The sequence below is a fragment of the Neopelma chrysocephalum genome, unplaced genomic scaffold (genome assembly GCF_003984885.1).
Source record: "Neopelma chrysocephalum unplaced genomic scaffold, ASM398488v2 Primary Assembly neopelma1_67, whole genome shotgun sequence".
Lineage (NCBI taxonomy): Eukaryota > Metazoa > Chordata > Aves > Passeriformes > Pipridae > Neopelma > Neopelma chrysocephalum.
The window spans coordinates 655,156-676,879 of NW_020897726.1; the positions used below are offsets into that span (position 1 = coordinate 655,156).

General features: G+C 36.3%; 1 protein-coding gene across 2 annotated transcripts in view; it reads left to right on the top strand.

Annotated features, from left to right (window-relative positions):
* The window catches only part of ZNF804B (zinc finger protein 804B), a 241,376-nt gene that overhangs the window by 211,442 nt on the left and 8,210 nt on the right, over nt 1–21,724 (top strand). For both annotated transcript variants that reach the window (XM_027684731.1, XM_027684732.1), the window contains exon 3: nt 18,248–18,378. In XM_027684731.1, coding sequence (XP_027540532.1) covers nt 18,248–18,378 — 131 coding nt within the window. The remainder of the gene's footprint in view (nt 1–18,247; nt 18,379–21,724) is intronic.

Sequence of the window (21,724 nt, forward strand, 5' to 3'; positions counted from 1 at the left end):
ACGGCTTTCTCAGAAAATAATCTAAGTGGCCAAAGACCTCAGAATTTCTTGCTCTCAGTTAGTAAGAGGTGTGGTCTTCAGTCGTCAGCATTCTGCTCCTGTAACTCATAAAAATCACCTTAGCTTAATGCTTGTTAAGAAATACAGGTATACTTGTAACAAAACTTTCACATTCCTCACACCCTTAGAAAGATTAAAAGCAAAAGAAAAGGAATCAAACAGCAGAAACAGTAGTATGATGTTAGATTCCCTCAAACGGCTGGTTTATAAGTGCAGTTCAACTGATACAGGAATTTTGTATGTGTGGTAGTTAATGCCCTCTTATTTTTTAGATACCAATGGATTGGTATGCTCAAAAGCAACTATCACATACACAAATTGTTATCTGGGTGCGATTTGGAAGGTGTAAAATTAGGCCCGGTCCTGAGAACAACGGTGACCTTTCTAAGAGGTATGCCTATAAGCAGCCCCACAAAAATATATAAAACTATTCAAATGCATAAAATGAAGGATGCTCATATGTTTTATAAGAGAAGGGGCTTAGAGATGAAAGTTATTATTTATTTTTCCCATTTTCAGAACATTTACCATACATATTTTTAATCAGATTAAATGCACCTGGCACATACATCAAAATATTCCCATTATGATTTGATACAGTCAACAGTTTCTCTGATTTTTTCCACAACGTATTCTTTAATTTCAGTGAACAAATTTATTACCAGATTATATTTTAACTATACCCATTAGACAATTATTTAGAATGATCATCTGTGCCAGTATACCATTTGTCAGACACTTCTGCTTCATCACAATATTTATTTTCTCTTGCATTTGGGGGGGTTTGATGCTGAGGAGTTCTTAACTGTTATTTTATTCATTATTCTAGCACATACATATCAATTCAATTTTCTCTTCTCTTTCCTTTTAAGCACATCTTTCTCTTCCCTTGGAAATAGTATACTCTTTAAATCTCTGGCATAAGTCTAGAGGTTTTTTTTTTAAGGTGAAGACCAAAGCTGAAAGCAAAGAATTCATTTCTATAGTCTATGCTATTGTTTCAGTGTCTTTTTGCCTTAAAGACACACTGTCCTCTTGCTCACTGTGAAACCAGTGGTTTTCTTACTGTTGCTTATGCTTATGACATTTGTTACATTCTCTAATATCTGTAATAGCTTTGCAGTTTCTTAGCTTTTTATTATACATTGATTTTTCAGTGTGTGTTCTTGTTCATATTCCCAAAAATTCTTCCACTCTGCCTGTAACTGTTCCCAAAGAGCAGGTTTTTGATAATTTCTTGCTGAATAGTTACCCTTTTCTCACAGTGCCTATTCCATGATTAACTTTAAAAGCTTTTCTCACTCTTTCAGAGTTTGTTCATGTGAATTAACTCCTTTTATTTATCCCTTTTGTTTCTAAATTAGTTTTGATTACAAACTAAATTACCACATGATTTCTACTGGATTGTTAGATACAGAACTAACTGTGACGCATATAATTAAGGTTTCCAAACACTTTGTGTTTTAAGAACAAGTTTTCTGTGGCTTTCAGCAATTGAGCTGAAATTTTCTTTATGGATCACCAGCTTTAGTAAATGACAGTAAAAATACATAGTATTTGCAAAGTAAAGAATAAAGAAGTGATAGGGCATTGGAATCAATACTGTTCGGACAGCCTACTCTGATACTTTCATACATCTGCCCTTTAATAAAATCATTAATCTCAGGTTGCATGTTGTTTCACTGAGGAAAACTCCCTGGCTCAGTATTGAAGATGGACTGTAATTCAGAAATTAACCCATTTTGCGTAGGGGAGGAAGCTGTTCCCTCCAAAAGAACTGATGATGTGAAATGAGGGGTAAACAGAAGGAGAAGAAGTGGGTTTAGGAAGCACTTATGGGAATAGGTGTAATGGGCAGAAACAGCAAGAACCGAAAGGAAGTACCACTCAGAAATAAAAAGAAAATAAAAGGAGAAAAAGGGGTTATAAGAGGAAGGACCTGGAGTAAAAAGGAGAAATATGAAGATAAAGTACAGTAGGAAATTCTCAATGTCAGCCATTTATAGCCACCAGTGTCCAAGTCATTGCATTTAGAGCCCAGGAATTGAGTGAATAGACCACATTTCACAAGTCTAATTCTGTTAACAAGAATACCACAAATATTATGTTGGCAGACAATGTTGTATTGAAAATAATACAAAGGACTTGCACAACATACAAAATGGCTGAGGTCTGAAAAAAAACCCAAAGAATGGAATATGTAATGCTGTTGTTCATGTACAATTTAATCTTTTACCACTTCTAGATAATATAAGACCAAAATTTTCTTGTCCTGAATGCTTCTTTCTGTTATTTAGACAGAGAGAAATCCTGCCTTTCTTAAAACATATTTGCGTCACAGCTGCTGTGCTTCAGAGCACCTGCAATCCAGCATTTTTGAAACGCTGAAGTAGCAGTTCAGGGAAACAATCAGATTGTGTCACATCACAGAAATTAATGTAAATAGAGGTAAACATAAAACAACACAGGATGACATCAGCATTTAAGAAAAGCAATGATGCACAACATATGCACAAAAGTAGGATATAAGCAACAGGATAATTCTGTGGCTTCACTTACTGGAACATTTATTTTGCCAGTTTGAAATTATCTTAAAGTGAATGTTTGCTTTCTAATGTTATGCAATATTTTCTTAAATTTTATGAGGGAAGGCATGTATTTATAGGTCTGCTACACAGAGATGCTTCAATTGCACACTAGAGCGAGTACATGTACTAGAGTATCTCTAGTACAACAGAAGCAGTATTATCAAATACCACTGAGCACACTACAGTGATTAGGAGTGACTCGAGGTAACAGATCCCAAAGAAATGTCACCAGAAACAATTCTTTATTTTAAACTTACCAATCTGTGCAGATCAGTGCACTTTATAAACACCTGCTAAACCTGCTGCCCTGCCAATACTTTGCTGCTTTCTTATTACTCAAGGATAGAGTAAATAAATTGGCAATATTCATCCTTTTTAAATTACACATTATTTAGAATATTGAGATTCATCATTAGCTGTCCAAAAAAAATCTTGCAAATAATGCAGAGTTTCTTTTAAATTTATTGTCTTGATAAGCTAAATTTTTAAATGCTAGATGCTATGGAATTACATTTGGTGTTCTTTAGAATTAATGCTAATTAACATGTAAATTAGCAATTTAACCCTCTTTAATTTGGAAAAAGCCCATGGGACACCTAATTTCATAGTTGTTAATGATGGTCCAATGACTGTAGAATATTTCTTAAGCATTTAATTACATAAGGTATTACAGAAGTGTATTAGATTTTGGCATTTATGACATATGTCAGTTAGAGGGAGTGCTTTTCATTAATTCCTGTATTATTGTTCTTTCTATTCTTCTCAGAGGTTACACTTTTTAATTATTAAAGTTTTAAAAGTAATTTTTCAAGTGGGAGGAATGGTTGATGCAGTGCAATGGATGTCTTACTCAAATAAGCAAGGAATCAGAAGGATTAGATTTGTAACAAAAAAAAAAAAGATTATTCCAAACCATAGGCAAATATGAAATTCTGCTTTAAAATTCCTCACCCAGATCATGAAGAAACATATTCTTCTTTAATTATATTTAGACAAAAGGTGCAGTTAATCTGGTGGAAACTCAGCATCTCTGGTTTCCCATTGTTTCAAACTTTGCTTCTGTTTCAAATATGGACAAGGAAAAAGAATCCCAAACCCAAATTAATTGAAACATTCTCTTATGACTGATTTAACATGGCAATGATAATTGAAATCCAAACAAAATTTTGAAACAAAAGACTTTCTGAAACATTCCATTCAAATAAAAAAATGGTTTTGAACCAGTCATAATTCTTTTTCCTACTGCGCAAAAAGTTATTAAAACCAACATATTTCTCTTTGGTTCTGAGTTCTGAAATGCTAATACATGCAGTACATGGGATATTACCTAAATAAATGAGATAGGTATGTAGAACCTAAATATTTACGTTTAGATTATTATTATTCCCTATTAACCTTTAGGGCAGTCAGGCTGGAGTTGTGCCTGTGTTGTTTAATGAACAAGATAAATTATATTGGACGTTGTTGTCCTTTTTAAAATCTCTGTATTCAGGTGCCTTTTCTACTTTTTGAATACCGGTTATAAGGACAGAAGAAGCAGAATAAACAGCATGTTTTATACCTACTTTTGTGCAAAATGTTACCATTCATGCAAAACCATCTGTTTACTATGACCTAGTAAGAACCGGGCAAGACTGAACACAGATGTACATTATATTTCATGTGCCAGCTTCACACAATTGGCAAACATTATGTAATGTTGTTTATAGGCCACATCTTTTGCACATTTGGTTGGGATCTTAAATCTGTAGATCTGGAATACCTGGAGTCATTTTAAGGTCAGGCTCTACAAATTTTACCTCACATAGTGAGGTGATAGGGACAAAGCACTGATAGATCCTATGATTGCTTTTATGTCTGTTCACAAATACTTTAATTCATATTTCTGGAATTACTTTTACAATAAACTATTATTAAGCCAGATTAAGGAACCTGTTCCACAGGTTATGAAACATCTGTACATATTTTACCTTGGGCAACTCTGTGACATAATCAGCTTTTAGGAAATACAGCAATTAGCTGTGTTAGCAAAACATTGTCCCCTCAAATATTCAGAGAAAAATTACATTTTGCTTGGCTTCTGCATAACTTCTGAACAGTGCACTCTTGCTCATATCTTTCCCTCATCTGGAAAAATAATAATTCTTCTAATATCACTGACATCCAAAAAGTATATCTGGCACAATAAGCATCTGTCCAGAATCTGCATCTATTATGGTTCTGTTCATTTTTGACTGTCTGCACCTTCCAAGCAGTAATTAATATGCAAGAATGTAGCTGAACAATTGATTCCTGTGGAGCTTTAAGTCAAAGCTAATCAGCTATGTTTGTGTTGGAGGGAGCATACAATGTTCCTTGTATATCTTTAAGGGGCATTCATAGCACAAACAAATATTTAAAAGCAAAACAGAAACATATCTGTGCCTCACCAAGATAGCAAAATGGTGAGATTAGTCATTTATTACCCTTACTTATTTAAATGCATTAATTAACATCTCTTAGCATATCTCTAAGGGAAAAATAAAGGAGGTAACCCAGACCAATTATCATTTCACAGTTCTTACAATTTTATAATAATTAGGCTCCACCAGAAGCCATTAAAAAGATGAGGTCACTTTATCTTCTCAAACTAAATTGCAAGGGAATATCTAGAGAAATGTAGATGACATGCATGTGAATACCAAACAAACATACTAAAACAAGTGATGGAACAATAAAAAAAAATGTTTCTTGAAAAAAACAGAAACAAAAAAACCCCAAACCAACAAACAAACAAAAACAAAAACAAAACCCAAAAAACCCTAAACACTCATTCACTCATTTATCAGGAAATGTTGCTTTTAGAGCAGAATGGTTCCTCAGGAATGTAAGAAGATCAAAACTGTTTTTATTCAGAAGTTTTGCTCATTTAGTTTCAATCCAGTTGAAATGGTTCATAAAGATTGAAATACTTCCCTTCAACAGTGTTACAGAAAGAGCTTTTCAAAATTTCTTGCAAATTATTTAAAAATACCTTTATAATATTAATTGTAATGTAAGCATACATTACGTTTACTATTCTTGAGATACAGAAATTATGAAAATGTTAACTTTAAGGCATTAGGTTGTGTTATTATTTAGATGCATTGACACCAAGCCACTTGAAATTTTCATTTCTTAAAGAAATTTTCAGAATTTTACTCCTCCCACTAAGACTGAAAAAATCAAGAAACTCCAATTGTCAAAGTTAATTGCAGAGCAGAAATTCTAGACTTTTAGTAAGTGTATAAGTATAGAGGAATTGATAGAAACCCACTGCAACCCTGTAGCATACCTTACGTTTGTAGTTAGCATTTCTCAGCTTGTTTTCAGCCCTTAACATTTGATGGATTTTGAGCACTGCTTCCTTCAAAACGGGCACCTAAATACTTATGCTTAAAAGTCATATTCCATTGCTGTGTATTTACACTTACCATTTAGGATCTGTGGTATTCAGCAAGGCACTAAACCATACCTAGCTGAAGCAAAAAAACCTATGGCTTTTATTCTGAACCTGCCTTGGATCTGTAGACTTAGATTGGATTGTGTGAATATCAAATCATAATTAATTGAGAAATTATAGAGTAAAGTAATATAATGTTTAGGAGCAAAACAATACAATTTATTAAATCACATAAGTTCCCCAGGGAAGTGGTCACAGCACCAAACCTGACAAAGTTCATGAAGTGTTTGAACAATCCTCTCAGGTACATGGCTTGACTCTTGGGGATGATCCTGTGCAGGGCCAGGAGTTGGACTTGATGATCCTTGTGGGTCCCTTCTGACTCAGAATATTCTGTGATTCTTTGATTGTTACCAATATTTGTGTGGAAGATTATTTCCTGAAAGGTAAAATGTAGCTTTCACCTTTCAAAAGGAATCCAGAATATTCAGATTAACCTCGTCTTGTCTTCAAAGCAAAATTCATTCTTCTCATCAGCTTGTAATGACCATCCTTCCTGAGTTCTGCATTACTTTTGTTTCATTTGAGCCTGAGTTACATGCAACATTCAATTCATTGACATAATCTTGGCTCTCAATAGCCTGTGTCAGATTATGATTTCCTTCCCATTTTGAAATTTAGCACAGGATAATGTCCCTTTGCTTGGTTAAAAAAAAAATTAAAATTCTGGCCTTCAATTTGAGAATAATGATAAATTGGAACAGTACACATATAAAACAGCTAGTCATAGCCTAAAAAATCTGAACATAGAACGTGTGAGAAGTGTACAGTAATTGCTATAGCAATTTCCTGTTATTTCTAGGAAATTAACAGAATTTTCTCTTATGTAATTCCTTTTTTATTTTTGCACAAGGTATCCTTAAAAGCTAAACCAATAGTACATTGAAAAACAATGGATTTTTTTTTCAGAAATTAAAATTATAACGTATGATCCAATTGTCCTACTTCTCCTTGTCTCCAGAACAATTTCCAGTATTGGTTTAACTCACCTAGTCCAAGGAATATGAAGCTGTTATGACCATATTGTATGTGTGTTGGTGCGTATTTTAAGAGGCTTGTTTTTCCACTTGACACATTTCAGTTGCGATTCTACAATTTAAAAGTTTTAATAGTTTTCTAGAAACTGCTTCCTGAAAAGGGAGAAATGAACATGATGTAATTTTATAATGCTGTAAACAGACTTCTAATTTTTCATGTGGACATGGGCATGTTTAATATTCTAAATCTGATCTATCACTCACTGTTTCTGAAATACTTAATGTCACTTCTCAAATTCTTTTCTGTCACTTGACACAAAGAACCTTTCAAACAAGCTTTACTCTACTACTACTCCCAGGAAATTAAAGATCAACTTCAAATTTTCTAATGTGTGTTCATAGTAACACTTGATACAAGAATGAATACAAACTGACATGATCTGGAACATGGCTAAGAGGGTAACATTAAATGTTGCCTCCCACAACTCCAAAACATATAAGTGGAAAAGAGAAGTAGTAAGGGATTGCTCTTATAAAATTGCATCATGTTCATTTCTCCCTTTTCAGGGAGCACTTCCTAGAAAACTATTAAAACTTTTAAATTGTGGAATTGCAACTGAAGTGTGTCAAGTTGCAGCTCGGTGATATGTTACACACCAGTGGGCTGAACTGCATATCTTGACCTTGTGCTTGCTTTTAGCTCCCTCTCTTAGTAAAAGCCTCAGGCACTGCAGGTTGCAACAGCAGTAAGTTCAAGGGGACCAAATACAAATTACAAGGGGCAAATAAATAATATTTTAAGCTTGTGGCAATAAAAAGGAAGCTAGATAGGACTAAAATACCTTTGTCTTTATAAACTGGAAAATTAGGACATCTTTCACTCTTCACAGTTTGATTATCTTTTTTCCATGACAGACTGAATTTGCTTAGGAAGCACGTTATTGCTTTTGTTATTTCAGAAGGAAATGCTGCTTGACTGGGAAGAGATGAATAAACCAAATAGAGGGAAGAAAGGATGCTAACATCAAAGGAGACAACACATAATAATAATGCGAGTAAAAAACTGGAAAATAATTAAATAAAATAAAAAAATAATGAAAATAACCTTTTTAAAAATCAGTAAAATTTACTGAGAAGTGTTCCCAGAGGGTTGTCTCTGATAATCAAAGGCTAAACCAGGTTATTGCAGGAGTGAATTATCCTGGGAAAAAAAAAAGGGACATCTGCTCATCTTTTCCTGTAAATAAACCAAAGACTGGAACATAAACTGCTACTCCAATCCCATACATGCAGAAATTAAAAATTAACAGATCATCCATCCAAATTTGCTGCTTCTATGGGCCTCCTTTATGACAAGAATAGCACAAAAATACTTCGTCCACATATGGATCTCTAAAAAGCTGATCTTTAACCTATATGTTATTATTATAATGATGATCAACACATGGACATATGGAAAAGAAAAAAAGTCAAGTAACTGTATTTAGTAAATGCAAATAAAATATTTGCATATATTTGTATAAATAATGAACTGTAACATACACTTCTTTCAGGAATCCAGTTTCATAAAGGTCAATGAGCTTGTCAAACAGGATATGAGGAGGAAATCAAATGGAAAGATGTGAGAAAGACCTAAGAAATTTTAAAGAGCACTTGGCTGGTCGTTTAAGAACCCAAATCCCAGAACTGAAAAAGACCGAATAGGTTATAAACACTAATCTTGTTTAGAAGGAAAGTCAATTCTCTCTGGCTTAAATTCATAATACAGGAGAAAAAGGAAAAATGAATGGTAAATACTATAAATCACAAGTGAAGAAATTGGAAAAGAAGTGATGAAGGAAGTAAAAATGGCAAAAGGAAAATCTGTAGTCATCAGAGGTGAGGGCAAGAAAGTTTTTGAAAGTATATTGAGGACATAAAGTATCTTCTGCTCCAAATTGAAATTATTTACTTGTTAGCAGTAATATAAAAAATACTATTCAACACAGATTTCTGTTCTATACTTAGGACAAAGCCAGATGACTTATTCACATCTATAATGGTTATGATAATTGTAAAGTACCACTCTACCAATACTTTAGAAGGATCTTTAGCAACATAATCTAGAGCTAAAGATTTTTGTCTCAGCTGGTTCAGGTGACCGGCATTTAAGTATTAGGAAAGAGATGGCCATAAACTTTCCTAATAATTAATGTTGATTTTTAATGGGTCTCAGAGCACTAGATGAAGAAGCATCAAGCTAGATGATGCCATGCTAGGATTTAGAAAGAATAAACAAGAAAATCTGTCGTTCTGACATTAGTACCAGGGAAAATACTGGCAGGACTGATACGGGACTCCATAAAATATTGAGGAATGATAATGAATACATTTCATTTAATGTGGATTATATAAAATAGCTCTTGTCAAAGTAACTCAATTTCATCAATTTATCTGTCTTGTGTTATCAAAAAGTTTTGATCAGATGATTACAAAATTCCTTTGTGGCCTTTTCTGATTGACCAAAACTGCAAGAAAATGTAATTTATTAAACCTACTTTAATTTGAGCGGGCATTTTGTTATGGTATTGCTGCTAGATTCCTGGCTACCTTTAAATGTTCTACTCCAGGAGACTTCAGTTTACTTCAAGCAAATACAAGAGAAAGAATACTTTGGTATTGAATGACTATTAAAAAAAAATTAAAAACCCCACAAAATAAAAATTAAAAAAAACCCAACCACTTACACATATTAAAATATTTGGATTTTTTTAGTGATGGACTTGTTCTCTGGTTTAACATTTCAAAGTCACTGTATAGTGGTCTGCTGATTCAACTTTCCTCTATGTAAACATAGCACAATAATTTGGAAGCGACTTATCTTTTATACTTTGTTGATGTTTCCTCAGTGCTATCATAATTATCAAGATTCAACCAATTATAGAGGTAAATGAAATTTAGGCTTTATTCAGGTGTCTGGCATCTTTTTTTAAATGGGTGTACAAAAAGTTAGAGGTGATAACTAAGCATATATATGTAAGTGTTGATTGAGCCTCCTCCCTGCTCTTTCCAGAATTCACTCCATCTCTGCCTTCATTTATTTATTTGTAAAATGATATCTTGGTAAAGGTGAAGTTTCATAAGAAGTCTAAATCTCTCTATGTAAAATCTATGTCTGGACATTTCTACTATCATTTTTGTTACTCTGAAAGTGTGCTGCCAGTATTGAAGAGAGTTTGAAGCCATTTGGACTCACCTGTAGAATTCTGGGATAGTTCAGACTTGCTCTTTTTGTTAAAATGGAGGGGATTTTGTATTCTACCTGCTGCAGTTAGAACAAATCAAAACAAAGTGGTGAGATGGGCTTTAAAAATATGTGGAAATATCTTAAATATTTTTAAAATAAGATTACAAAAAGTACTGAAAGTTTTGAAATGAGCTAGTCTTGCACAGGATCTATAATGCCAGTTTCTTCTCTTTTAGTGGCTTAAATAAGAAGGAAAAAGAAATAAAATATATGAGGTGATGTTTTTGATCTAAGGAAGAGCCCAACACCCTGATGAGTGAGGTAATATAAGAACATGAAGTGAAGATACAGTCCCTTGCGCAAGGTTTTTATAATTCAAATGTGTTGCTTTTGCTAGGTAAATTGCTCTGTATTCCAAAGTGGCACCAAACACATCTAATCAAATTACACAGTGTGCAGCCAGCTTGTTGGAACATATGACAATAAGTTTGTCAAAACTGATAGAAACATAGGTGGTCAAATGGGGCATATGTTGCATCCACAAATAGCTCAGGCCTTCAGAGGAGTTTCTGTCACAAAGTGCACATTCTGTCCTCTCCACTATGGAAATGGCCTACACGAAATGCAGCTGATTGAACTTTGTTTGGAGGATTCTCATGAGCAGCGCAAATGGATCTTTCAAAACCGAAAATATCTGCAAATGGATACTTTTATCCAGCAATGGATGAAATCGGTTTAATTCGCAGGAATATTTGCAGATCTGGTTGAACAGTAAGAGGTACCAACAGAAAAGACACAGATAAGCACGAGTAGGTCTTGATGCTTTTTGGCATGAAGACCCATTGCACTAGATCAGACCATCTTTCTATACAGACACAGCAGGCGTTTCTCTGAAGACATGCAAAAACAAGCTCACCAAAGAGTCACCTGTAATTTATCCTTCTGGGTAGATCCATGATCAGCATCTCATTCACTTTTAGATGGATTCTGTAGTACATGTCTGAGGACTGACTTTTCCTCTCTCCTACTATCATCTCATTCCTTAATCCAATCATACCAGGATATTATCTTTCCATCTTCTCATTTACTTCCACTAACAATATTGAATCTGTTATTGCTGACTACAATATGAACTACTCTAACAAGTGATTACTAGCACACACTTCAAAGTGATCTATAGTTATTTATGGGTAAAACATATGAAAATTTATCAGCTAGTTTTTGAGCTTCATATCTCATTGTTAATTCCTGTATGTAATATCCTTTCCAAATTATTTTTAGGATTTATTTACCCTAGTAAGAGCAAATTCCTTCATTGCTGTTTCCTCACTTTTGCTTAGCAAGCTAATATTGTAAGCTTTAGACATGAAGTTTAATTATGTTCTCTAGTGACTATCATTCCCATTTGATGGTTTGCACTGTGAAATCATTTTACCAATAATGCATTTGGTTCCAATGTTAGGGTTACAGGCAAGAGAATAATTACTGAAATTAATGTTCCTTTTTACCTCATTTAACCTTTCTATGGTGAATTTGGTTAGAACTTAATTAAGGAGCTTTTCAGCTAAGTGGAAATAAATCCTTAAAGCCAATCAGGCACTCAAACACTCACATTAGTTCAAGGATTTAGATTCAAACAAGGCTCTCTAAGTATGACAGGAGACATATACCTAATGTGGTACATATATTTTTACCTGGGGCTGGAATATATTACAGAATGATGAGTATTTTGGAGGGTGCATTGTGAATTATATTCCAGAATAAAAATAGTCTAAATGTAATGAGAAAAAAAATGATTTAATTTGTACTGACCTGATCTTTTATAACTTAATGAATAGAATTTTTTTTCCCAAAGATGCCTTCTATTTACATCAGTGCAATACAAGAAGAGGATTTGCTTCTCAGTATACTTGCAATAAGAGTACTTTGTCCCAAAATCTGAAGTAGTTATACTGAGAACCCCTGTCAAACCTATGTAATGGGATGAGCATAGCTCCTGGCAGAATGCTCAAAAGAAGTAATGCTGTGTTCCTAAGGTCCTCAAATTGAGAGACAGTGAATGAGAGAGCAATATAGATAAAATGGTCCAGAGACCCCCTGAAGATTGAAGGCTGGTAAATCTGGCAGAGAAATTCAGATTAGGAAAACTTTCTGTGTATTCTTGTCAATGACTCATAAAAAAATATAGATGTCTTCCTCAAGTTTCTTTTTGTTACATGTGCCAAAAGTAAACTATTTCAAAGTCCTCTTTTATGCAGACAAAGACAGGAATATTATCTGTAGTGATGAAAATGTACCAGTAGCACCAACTTCCTCTGTCTATTAAAAGTGTGTGTGAGAGGCAGAACCATGCAATAGTTTGGCTTGGAAGGGACCTTTAAAGGCCATCTAGTTTTAACCCCCTGCAGTGAGAGGAACATCTTCAACCAATTCATGTTGCTGAGAGCCCTATCCAACCTGACCTTGAATGTTACCGGGGATGGGGCATCCACCACTTCTCTTGGCAACCTGTTTCAGTGTTTCTTCACCCTCATTGTAAAAAATTTCTTCCTTGTATCTAGTCTAAATCTAGCTTTTTTAGTGTAAAACCATTACCCCTTATTCTGTCACAACAGACCCTGATAAAAAGTTTGTCCCCATCTTTCTTATAAGCCCCTTTTAAGTATTGAAAGGCTTAATGTCTCACAAGACCCTTCTCTTCTCCATACTGAACAACTTCAATTCTCTCAGCCTTTCTGCATAGAAGAGTTCATTCCTTCAGTTCATCTTCATGATCCACCTCTGGACCTGCTCCAATAGGTCCATGTCTTTCCTGTGCTGAGTAGCCTGGAGTTGGATGCAGCACTCTAGGTAGGATCCCACCAGAGCGCAGTAGAGGGGAAGAATCCCCTCCTTTGACCTGCTGACCATGCTGCTGGTGATGTTCCCCTAGTCCCCGTCCTGCTGTCCATCCGCTCGAGATGTGTGAGAGAAGTTAAGAGATTGACAGTTAGACTGAAACAAAACAGTTTTTTAGTAGCTCAGCCTTCTCCTCATCTGTTGCCACCAGTTCTCTACTCTTGCTCATCATAGGCAGTATGCTTTCTTTAACCTCCCTTTTTTGGCTGGCATTCCTGTAGAAGCCCATCTTATTATTCTTTTCATCCTTAGGCAAGATCAGCTCCAGCTGCACCTTGGCCTTCCTGACCCATCCTTACATAACTAAGCAGCATCACTATACTCTTCCCAGAGTATCCGTACCTACTTTCACTACTTGTGCATTTCCTTCTTGCCCCTTGATTTGACCAGCAGGTCTTTACTCAGCCATGCTAGTCTCCTTTCATCTTACGCCAAGGAGTTGAGACCTCTTATGCTCTATGGAAAACTTCCTTAAAGATCTGCCAGCTTGGTTTTCCTCTCTTGTCCTGAGGACAGTTTCCCAGGGGAGCCTATTGAATAAATCCTTGAGGAGCTGGAATTTTGATGTCCTAAAATTTAGGGTCTTGACTTTACTCTTCACCTGACCCATATCCCTCAGGACTGCAAACTCCACCAGCACATGATCACAGGATGCCTCCAATCTAGGTGCCACCAATTACTCACTTGTGTTGGTGACCATCAGGTCCAGTATCACATCCACTCTGGTAGAGCTACCTATTACCTGGCTCAAGAAGATATCATCCATGTCCAGTCTCCTGGATTTCCTACAGCACACTATGCTACTTTTCCAGCAGATGTAGAGGTGGTTGAAGTCCCCCAGGAGGACAAGAGCCTCCTGGAGAGAACACAGTCACTCCTATAGCTGTAGTAAGAAGACTTCACCAATAAGCTCCCCTTAATTGCATGGCCTGTAGTAGACACCGACCACAAGATTCCCTTTGTTGCCTTGATCTCTAATTCTTACCCATATGCTTTCAGTCTGGTTGTGGCTACTGTTCAGAGACAACCCTACATTTCTTGATGCAGACACAAACCTTCTACCCCTCCTTTCTTGCCTGTCCCTTCTAAACATACTGTAGCCATTAATACTCTGCTGAACTCCAGTTATGGGATTCCTTCCACCAGGTTGCAGTAGTGGCAACTAGGCCATGTCATTCTAGCAGTACAGTGGCTTCCAGCTCCTCCTGTTTGTTGCCTATGCTGTGTGTATTGGTGTAAAGGCACCTCAGCTGGGCTGTCAGGTGTGTCTCCTTCTTAGAGGAACACCCCTTAATTGATTAGGTTCCCAAAATGCTTATTTCTTTCCAGCAGTTGCAAAGAAAGGCATCTAAATTTGATCAGATGAATCGCAATCCAGACAAACATTCACCTGCACAGGGAGGAATAAAAATCAGGATCATAACTCTGGAAAGAAAATAAAGTTATTACTGCAAATGCATCAGGCAGTGAGTATCCTTCAGGTACTCATAGGTCAGTGTAAATCAAGTACTGGCCCCAGTAAAGTGACAATTAAAAAAACCCAAACAACCCAACATTAAGAATGGGCAGAAATTGCTAAATTACAGGTATTTGACCACTGTTGCTTCATGTTGTCCTGGTTAGAACGGCTGGGACCAATTCATCCCTGGATGGGTGTAACCCAAAACTGTGTATTCTATAGCCTCCATGCCATTTCCCAAAAACTGTTGTCAGTAGAAGCCTGCAAGGTGGGAAGATCTTCCTGTACCCTTTTATGGAATTCCCCGCTCTGATATCCTTATATGGAATTCCCCGCTCTGATAAGAGGGACTGAGCATCCACATGCCCTTTTATGGAATTCCCTACTCTGAGGGAGGGACTGAGCACTCCCGCCTGAACTGGAGAGTATATAACTGGGAGTTTCAGAGCCTTGGCTCTCTCTCGTGGGACCCAGAGGAAGACAGCAGACCACCGCTGCTCCCAACCAGGCTGAGACCACCACCCTCGACTGGACTGCAATCACCACTTCTGACCAGACTGCAGCAGCTCTCCCACCAGCAGGTTTATTCCCTCTCCCTTTGCTTTGGACTCGGGGGGTGGGCCAAGGTACACCACTTTTGTTCATACCCCAGGGTGCTGGGTTTGTACATTTGGGTTTTGTGGATTAAAACCAATTGTCTGTCTGTATAATTGTACTTATTGCATTATTTTAATAAATTGTTATTCTGACTTATAAATCTCTCTTTTGAATTGAGTTCATTTTGCCTTGCTGGTTAACTTTTAAACCAGCACACATGTCTAGCAAAAGCAGGTAGTGGAGATGAAGCTTCATTAACTCATTTGAATCTCCTGTCGATTCATACCGGAGTTCAAGAGGAAAAGCATAGATTCAGCAGTTTTTGACTGAGTCTTAGACAGAGGAACCAGTGTGACTCAGATCTGGTTCTACAAGTAAATCTTTGCCTGAAAATGAATACTATTTCGTAGTCTTTTAGTTCTCTGTGTGGGTATTTATAAAAAAAGGGATGTGTTACTTTTAGATATAGCAACATCCACACACTCGTGCACACAAAAAAGAGAGAAAGAATAGAACACGAGTCTAAAAAACAAATATAACTCCAGAACAATAATATTTGCAGCTGGTGAAGGACAGAACAGAAGAATGCTATTAAATAAATCATAATTTATTACATGTGCCTGCATTTGGATGCCCAGTTAAGTACCTAATTACATGAAAAAATGCAATTGCCATGTAAAGCAATGTTAATTTTCAAGCACACCTGCTGAGCTTGGGGTTGTCATTCAGGTACCTGCTTGGTTGCATGCTGTTGTGCACCATCTGCAGCAAATATTTGTGTACCTGTCAGAAGTCTAGCACAGGTTATTAGTGAAGAAAACCAGGGGTTTGCAGGTTCAGCAGGAGTCCCATGATCTATCCAACATAGCTGACAAATTTCATTACAATTCTTAACTGGAGCTCTGGCAGTGCAGCTTTGTTTTATTTTGCTGAGGGGATGTGCAGGGAGAGCTCTTTCTCTGTTCAGACTGTAGATGCTTTTGATTTCTTGGGTTTCAGCTCCAGTTGATGAGTTCTCTACTATGCTTACCTACTTTTTTTATTCTTTTCTCTACTTCTGTGACACATACTGTATGCCATTAGAGAGCAAAAAATACTGCTAGAACTTCTATTCTTAGTGTTGGTCCATTTGCTTTTTTGATTATCATCCTAACTGCCAAAGAAATGAAATGGCATTGCTTTGCAGTACCTGCGCTCCATAGTACTCGCTTTCACACTGTTCTTTGTTTCCTTGACAGGTAGAAAATGTTTCTGCTTTTCCCCATGAATGCTTTAGGTGTGATGCTGAACAGATCACGATGACAGCTAAAACATAGCAAGCGACCCCAAAGGGCGTTTCTCAAATGTGTTTCTTTGCCCTGTTTCTTTGCCCTTACTTCACATTGGACATGTTAATAAGGCTTAAGACTACCTGTCTTTTTCTTACTTATCTTTACAGCTTAAATATCTCTACGCTCTTGTAAACATTACCTAGGTGACAGAATATGTGGATTTGTTTCTGAGAAGATTGTCTGATTTCTTTTATAGCTTTGGCTCTGACATATTATTTAAAAAGCTTCTTTCTTGAACCAAAAGTAACGTTGTCTTACATATTTATCCATTTTACTGTAAATTGCAGACAATGAGGTTGAGGGAATGGAGCATTGTGTGACTGGCCTGGCAAGTGACAAGTGAGGGAGGGCACATAAAGGGACAGGTAAAAGCCAAAAATATGGTGGAGCAAACATTTCTCCAATTTATCTTACTGATGCATATTGCACTTTTGGCCATGCCATAGGGAAACAACAGCATGAGGTGCTTTAGGTGCTGGTGGACAAAGTAGGCATAGACACAGATAGGTGAGCAACAGCTTAAAAATGACTGTGATATCAAAACCTTTCTGCAAGTCTACTTTGCAAAAATTACTCTCAGGGCTGCGTGGAAAATTTAGCTTTTCCTGGGGTTGATTCTGTAGTTCTAAAGTTCACTGATGAGCACAGGGCCACCTCTGGACCAAGGGGCAAGTGGATGTAGCAATTTAGTTCTCAGTCCTGGTCTTCAAGGCTTCCAGTTTGGGCATCAGCCTGAATGCACCAGAGCTCCCTCACAGCTTGTAAACCTTCCTTGCACGAACACCACAGCATTGGAGACGTGGTGGAGGGGAGAAGGCATTTCTGCCATGGACTATGGAAGCATGGATTTGAACTGGAAAGTTGTAAGGTTAGACATGATCTGCTGACTCCTAGAGGGCACAATGAATTCAGAGGCAAGATAGAACCACTGTTTTTGCAGAGGATGCTTTTGACACTTTTTGGCATGTGTTTTCTCCTCCTCCCCTTTCCTTATGCTCTCAGCAGTGCAAAACCAGGTAATAAAAAAATATAATAAAGGCAAAGAATGTTGCTCTCTCCAACAGTAACTACTTGATTTACAGAGGTTTAAGGATATTAAAAAAAATTGTGAAAATAACCACAAAAGAGTTTCCTGATCAAATATTTCAGACAGTAGTCCTCTCCCTAAAAAAAAAAAAAGTCTTAAAAAGCTGTCAAACCAACAGAGAAGCCCACACATATACATGCATACATGTGCAAGTAGAGATGTACAAAATATATTACACAAAGGAGCTCAGCCTTATTCCAGTATATGCCTATGTATTACATTCCAACAGAATTAATTAAATAGGAAAATTTTGACCTCATTAAATGGAGTCTAGTTTTGTGCCTGTATTTATATACAACAGAAAATTTGTGTATTCCTAAGAAGCAAAAAAGCTGTCATTCATATGAATGCATATATCAGCTAAAAAGCAGTTGTCAAATCCTGTTGTTTTGTTAGGCAAAAATAGTATTTTCAATCTCTTTTTACTATATTTTTACTCTCCATTTGCATACCAACTTCATAAAAAGCAAATAAATTGAGTAAGAGAAAATGTATCTGCTGTGTACATATTTAATCCCTTCTGTTTATGTTCTTTTCACACAGAGATTGAAAGATTTGAAACAAAGAGAATTTGCTCGAAATGTGGCTTCAAAGTCGTGGAAAGACGAGAAGAAACAGGAAAAAGCACTCAAGCGACTCCACCAGCTTGCAGAGTTACGGAAGCAGTCAGAATGGCAAGTATTTAAAAATCTTATTCGGTTTTAATGCCCTCTTCCCTCAGTTCCAGAAGAAATCTTAATATTTTTACTCCTACATGATGTAATGTACAGAGATTTGTATAGTGTAACCTGTTTTCAGTTGTCCTCAACTCCAAATGTTCCTATTCTGCAAACCATAAAATTGAAAGCCCTGAATTAATTACATGCTATTTGAAGGTTTGTCGTTTTGTCTCCTGTAGCTAGTTATTCTCATGTCTTCTAAACTGAGTGTTTTGAAGATGCTTTTGTAATATCATCATTTTACCTTATCCAAACCGATCTGAAGAGATTAATATGACTGTCTTAGCATTTGACACTAAGTGAACAGGAGAGGAAAAACTCTTTGTGAATAATTTTTCCTATGTTTAGGGTGCTGGGATTATTCTCAGAGTTTCTCTGTAGAGTAATGAAAAGTATCATTATGTGAATGAAAAACAAGTAATTAACTGAGTTAAGTTTATCTAATACTGTTAGCTCTATTGAAGAATAGCGAGATACAGGACAAAGATTGCACTAATAAACCTTTAAATTTGAGAAATCTCCTTTGTTTAATGACACTGAGGGCTTCAGATTGCCACCAGACCAATTGTTTATCTTAATCTATGACCGTAATGAGTTAATCAGATAATTAAACTGACATTCTTTTAAATTCATATCAAGATTACTGTACCCTGGAAATAATAGCATTCAGAGTTTATTATACACTCATTTTGGCCTATGTAATTGCTTTTGAGCAATCTGCTGAAATATAACAGTTTAGTGCTAATATATCGCTTTTATGGTTACAACTCCATTTTCATACAGATCTGTTGAAACAAATGTAACTGCCTGTGGGAAGATTCCTTTATCCCCACATACTTCAAGATGTAGTCTCAGATAGACCAATAAGGTCAGTGATAATAGGAAAGCCAGAGTGAGACTGTGAGGGAAAAAGCATGTTTGCTTTTAGAGAGAGCCAAGAGTCCATAATCCTTTACAAAGAGCCTGGAAAGACAAAGCTTGCTCTTTGTAATCATGAATAGGTTCAGGGGTGGCTGAGAGCTGTGATTTTGGCAGAGGAGTAGCATTCCCAGTTGCTCAGGAAAGACAGAGAGTCAGCCTTTCTAAGCAAAGTCTACATACACATACAATTGTTATTGCCCCTGAGTATTGTGTCTCAGGTTCCAACACAATTCCTTGAAACAAGCCAGTACAATTTGACAACAAAATTACTATGAATCTTGTGCACAGAAACATTTTATTTTGCTATTCCAAGGAGACTTTTAAAAGGATCTCTTTATACACCTTCTCCAAGAGATTATTTCTTCTTGATGTACAAATAGGGGCGAATTTGTATCTCCTGATGCCAAATTTGTGGCAAATGCAAATATATGCTCTGAAATATATACATATTCTCATACTCTGAGTTGATGCTACTTCAGAGAGTCTTTATGTCTTTCCCATTGCTGAATATCAATGTATTTTTATAGCATTTATAAAACATGCTAGCCAATTATAGATAGCTGTTATGCAGATCTAGGAGTTCTAATGTATTTACATTTATTTAAAATATTTCCTAATCTTTAATCAAACCCTTTACTTAATCTGGTTCCTAATTTTTTTCTTGTTAGTGCACCGTAGTGCTGCACCGATACCAAATGTAGATAATTAGTCTAATGAAATGCGTGTTTAAATTATATCTTGGAAAAACACTTTTATGGTGGCTATATATGTCTCATCTCTAATGGAAAATGACAACAGTCATTCCAATCTCAGTTAATCATCTATTTCAAGAAATCAGTGATTTACCATGTTTGTTAAGGCCCTCTTAGATAGGTTGCACTTTTTTTTTTTAATTACAAAAATACTAAACCACAGATTTAAAATCTGAGATATTTTGGGAAGAGGAATAATGTAATTAATGAAAGTAGAACACAGAAAGAGAAAATATGGCAAAGTAAATCAAATCACGGTTGATAATAAGACCAATGAAGTTGTGATTAATATTGATGGAAATCTACCTGTGTCCTTTTTTCCCCACCAATGTTTGCTGATAGTTTTAATATTAATAACTCCTTGAATATTTTGCAAAGTCGTTGATTGTGGAATAATATAAAGATAAAATAAAAATCTACTCTTAAAAAAATCATATAGACACATTTCTCCCTAAGCAAGCAGAATGTTTCTCTTTCTCTTCCAGAGTTTGATTTTGCAAATGATCCAGGTGGAAGTATCTCACTTTGAACACAGCACAATTTCTTTTGCAGTGGCCTCTCACAAACCCAAGACTTACCACAGATCAAATTCCCCTTAATACAGTTTCAGAGTAAAACCAATGTTTGTTCTGGATGTAAACGGGCATAACTCTGAAAAAGAGCATTCACATGCTGACTTCAAAACATGTAATTTTCTGTATGTAAATACCACCTTGCCCATATAAAAACCCAAGCTAAGTTGAGGATTTAGTCCTTTGTTTTTTTTGGAAAAATTGTGTTACAATAGTGTAGGGTGGTATGTATATGTTTGTGTGCGATGTAATCTATGAAGAGCCACAAACCACATGCTGTGACTACATTTACCTAAAGCAATGTTTAGTGTTTTGCTCTAAATTTTTATTAAAAGTTCCACTCTTACTTTTATAGCATTGATGAATTTATAAACTGTTTAAAATATCAAGTTCTGAAACCACCTAAATTAAAGGTAGTATAAGATCTTTCTGCTGCGTAGAGGTGGCCATTATGCTTTGGAAGTACTAGAATTTCTCATTTTGATATTAAATTCTAAGCTTTGGCATAGGCTGCACATGCTTTGGAGCTGGTTGTGAGATGCCAGGTCTTCTAGACTTGGGAGGCAGCAAACTGGAAGTTACCTGGAATGTTTACTAAGCAGAACTCTGTTCTGGATTCTGCATTTAGCTCAACGTGGATGTGGCAAAACAAAGAGCATTGCTTTCTGTCTGATTTTACTGAGGTTAAAATATATACCCTTCTTTGCACATTACCGTGAGAGAGGTCGGGTTTGCTTTTTGAGTGTTAAGGGCTACCGGGACAGTTAGGTAGGATTAATGGGAGGCATAAAAACCACTACCCTGGTTTAGCCTCTGAAAATTATACACCTGCTCAAAATCATACCAGAATAGACACACCTGTTCAAAAGCCTATGAGGGTCCTGAGGGCACTAACAAGCCTTAATGACCCTGACTACCCTCACCTGGGCCCCACTCACACCTGGGGGCTCAGAAAGCTCAGCCTTGCTCCTCCTTAGTCCACCTTAGTCTCCCTGGGCTGAGTTGGAGGAGGGTTGGTCTCCTTGGCCATACCCATGCTAGTGTCTGTCCCCAGCG